The sequence below is a fragment of the Macadamia integrifolia genome, chromosome 13, assembly GCF_013358625.1.
Source record: "Macadamia integrifolia cultivar HAES 741 chromosome 13, SCU_Mint_v3, whole genome shotgun sequence".
In the NCBI taxonomy this organism is placed as follows: Eukaryota; Viridiplantae; Streptophyta; class Magnoliopsida; order Proteales; family Proteaceae; genus Macadamia; species Macadamia integrifolia.
In genome coordinates this window covers 15,510,859-15,514,871 of record NC_056569.1, presented here as the reverse complement: position 1 = coordinate 15,514,871, position 4,013 = coordinate 15,510,859, and the positions used below count along the sequence as shown (strand labels likewise).

General features: G+C 38.4%; 1 protein-coding gene across 1 annotated transcript; it reads right to left on the bottom strand.

Moving 5' to 3' along the window:
• Positions 1 to 125: 125 nt before the first annotated feature.
• Positions 126 to 3,400, bottom strand: LOC122059047 (putative disease resistance protein RGA4). Its single transcript, XM_042621753.1, has 3 exons — positions 2,438 to 3,400; positions 904 to 2,210; positions 126 to 726 (listed from the first exon to the last, which is right to left on the bottom strand). Exons 1-3 carry the CDS (start codon positions 3,398 to 3,400, stop codon positions 126 to 128), a joined length of 2,871 nt encoding a protein of 956 aa, XP_042477687.1.
• Between the last annotated feature and the right edge of the window lie 613 nt (positions 3,401 to 4,013).

Genomic DNA, 4,013 nt, shown 5'->3' with positions numbered 1-4,013 from the left:
AAAAAAAAAAAAAAAAGAATTCAAGAACAGAGGACAGAAGTCACAAAGTAAATAAATTTATTATATAGAAAAAAAAAATTAGATTAGTGGTAAATTGAGAGAGTGGTCATACCTTAGATAATGCATCACCTCCTCCTCCTCGACTTCAAGAGACGATCCCAACATCGACGGTTTTGTCTCATGGGTACTGGTGATGGCCATGATCTGAAGATGACATTTGGAATGTGGGATATCTTGTGCCAGTTTTCTCCCCCTTCTCTGTATCGTGTCTCTAATACAGGGCAATTATCAATTATAAGAGTTTGGAGGGCTGTCATATGTTGAAAACCGTCTGGCAAGAAACAAAGATTTGGACAACCACAAATCTCAATAATTCGAAGAGACGTGAGATTGTGGATCCACTCTGGCAAAGCAGTCAGTCCCATGCAGCAACTGATATGTAGACGTTGCAGCATTGTAGTGTGTTTCAAGTTCTCTGGCCTAGAGATCGACTCACACATGTTGACAATCTCTATTTCTTGAAGGGAAGTGAGGTGTCGAAAATCCTCCAATTTGGAGAGTTCCAGCTTTCGGCAATCATAAATAATCAATTTTTCGAGAGCTGTTACATATCTCAGTCCGGACAGAGTTTCTAATTTGTCACAATAGTAAATCATTAATGCCTTTAAATAACTCAACCCCTTGAATTGGGTCTCATCCTTCCACAAAGATTTCATAGCACCGCACCTATAGACCTCAAATTTTTTGAGAGAGTTAAAGCCTAATTCCCCAGGCCTAATAGACAATCTTGGCAATAAGGTGCAAAGTAAATAATTTATTACATAGATGAAGTAAATTAGATTGGTGGCAAAAAGTGAGAAGTCTGCACCTTAAAAAATGCTTGTTTAGTATTGAATGTATCACCTCCTCTTCAACTCCAAGAGACGACCCCAACATCCACGGTTTTGCTTCATTGGTGTTCGTGGTGGCCATGAGCTGATGATAACCTTTGGAATGTGGGATATCTTTTGCCAGTCTTCTCTTCCTTCTCTACATCGTGTCTCTAAGACAGGGCATCCTTCTATTATAAGGGTTTGCAGCATTGTCAGTTGTCGAAGAGCATCTGGTAAGAAAGTAAGATTTGGACAATACCAAATCTCTATAGTTCGAAGTGACGTGAGATTTTCGATCAACTCTGGCAACACAGTCAGGCCCACACAACCAGTGATTCTTAGATGCTGCAATGTTGTAGTGTGTCTTAAGCTCTCAGCTAAAGTCATCAACTTAGGCAAGTTGATAATATCTATTTTTTGAAGGGAAGTGAGGTGCCGAAAATCCTCCAATTGAGAGAGTTCTAGCTCTGGACACTGATTAATATACAAATGCTCAAGAGCTGTTAAATATCTTATCCTTGGCAGAGATACTAGTCTCTCACAACATTCAATTATCAGTACCTTCAAAGAGCACAACCCCTGGAATTGGGTCTCATCCTCCCACAAATATTTCATAGCATTGCACTCGTTGACCCTAAACTCTTTAAGAGAGCTAAATCCATATTCCCCATGCCTAATAGACAATCTTGGCAAATTGACGAGGTTGGGGGAATTATCAAAATTCAAACTCTCAAGAACGGGGAGGTTTCGGTTTTGTAGCAGCCCTTCTGGAATGTTTTCACTTTCCTTCGTTTGAAGAAATAAAGATTTAAGAGACGGGAGCAATGGAAGGGTTTTCAACTTATCACAATTCATAATTCTCATTGACACAAGACAAGGGAATACTACTACTTCTCTTCCTCGTGTAACATTCAATAACAATTCTTCCAAATTTAGCATGTTATATAATTTCAGAACTTCCAGCAATGGGAATCCTTTAGCCGATCCATCACCACTATCGGACTCAACATCTAATAAGTATCGGACAGAATCCATTCCACTTACATGAAGAAATTTGAGAAATGGCAGATTCCCGAGAGGCGGGAAATTTTCACATCTGCTACAATCTTTCAATTCAACATCAACCAAATTTTGGAGCGACAAATCCTCCATCCATCTTGGAAACTTCATGCCTTGGTACCCTTCCATTTTCAATCTTTTTATGCTTGTTGGGGGCTGGAGCCCTTCTACCACCTCATCAACATTTTCTTGGATGTGAGTTTGATCATTATTGGGAGATGGTACCTCAAGTGTATCAAATGCCTCAAGTGTATCAAACAAGGAGCTGAAGATGGCTGCCTACTTGCCCATTGGAAACGCAGTTCTAAAGCTCGTATGCATCTAAGATTTGAAAAGTTGAAACGAGGGAAATATAACTCAATCGAATTCTGTCCAGATGGAAATGATAGCAGCAAGGTACGTATGGCTTGAGGTTTACATAAAGACTCGTCAATGAATGGTAAGAATATTTGTGATTCGTCAGATGAAGGGTGGTACTGAAGAAGATCCAAAGACAAGTGTCTAACCCCTTTGGGAACAGTTTTTTCGTTGCGAGTCTCCAAGGCCAAACATTCATTATCCATGACAGAACATGCAAGATCATGGACTAGATCATGCATCTTACAATTCACTACATTGCCATCACCATCTTTTTCTATGTCTTGGAAGAAAGACCTCCACACTAACTCATTAAAAATTTCATTTCCAGTGTCTTCCAACTCCATTTTTCCTTTTGATGGAACAAAATCATTAGCCATCCAGAGGTAGATTAATGGTTTCTTCCACATCCTATAATCCTTTGGAAATATGGAGCAATAAGCGAAGCATTGCCTCAAATGTGAGGGCAGATGATTGTAACTGACTCTCAAGGCTGCCAAAATGGATAAACCAGTAATTCCGATTATTGGATAAACCAGTAATTCTGGGTTGCTAATATTGTCCATCAATACTTTTACTATCTTTTCTTTGTCCTCATCTCTCCCATAAACATGGGACTCAGTTAGAATGGAGCTAGTCTCTCGTTCACTAGTCTCAACGGTCCATTCCATTGCATTTCCCCGAGGGTTCAAATGAAATTTGGATCTCTCATCAGCAATATCATCAAATCTCTCTCTAATATCTTTTATTCTCTGTCCAATCTTGCGACGAAACATAAGTTTTTCAAAATTGAACCAAGGTAAGAAAGAGTTGCTTACCTGGTTGGCGCAGTTTCTCTTCTGGGCTTCTTCTAATTGGAGTGCTTTGGCAGCACACTCATCTAAGATGTCGTCTGCATCATAAGCTGCATCCTTGAGTTTCTTTAACCAACCTTTGATAGCTTTATCCTTGAATTGCTTCATCTCAGCATCTTCCAATACATCTCTAATTGTAGCTAAGGTGTTTGAAAGCCTTCTCATCTCTCGATCGACTCCCCATACCAAACCAAACTCCTCCTGAAGTAAAGAGTTGATGTTCTGAAGAACAACTCGAAGAATAACTGCATCAACCATATTTAGGTCTCTGAATGGAAAGCAAACTCCGAATGCTACAGGAATGATAGAATTTCAGAATTATGGTACTTAATTAAGAGTACAGGGTAATAATAGTTTCCTCTTTTCCTTCCGTCCAAAACTAAAGAAAATACGTGTAATACATAAAGTTAGGTAGCAGAAACTTCATGCCCCTTTCTTCTTGTATTTTTTAAGTATTATAGAAATTTAGGTTCCAAATTGGAAAGACTATTCTGCAGCAATTTAAAATTAGTAATAGAAAACATGAGCATTAGCCCTTCTCTCTCTCTCTCTTCTTCTTCTTCCTAACCTCATCTGATGTGATATAACAACAACCTTCTGATCAGATATAACAACAACCTTTATAAAAAATGAATGAAATATAAAAATCCTAATCAATCAAATATTCTAAATCATTTGCTTCTTTATATATGTCTAGCCGAGTGGGTAAGGTATGTGTTACCAAAAAACAAAAAAGAGTAGGTAAGGTATGGAAAGTCTTTAACTTGTGTAGCACTTATCCTAACTAAACAAAGGAATCAAATTTAAATAGTCAATCGAAGATTATGATAGCAAGTGGTTTACCATACCTCTCACTTGAATACAATCAACA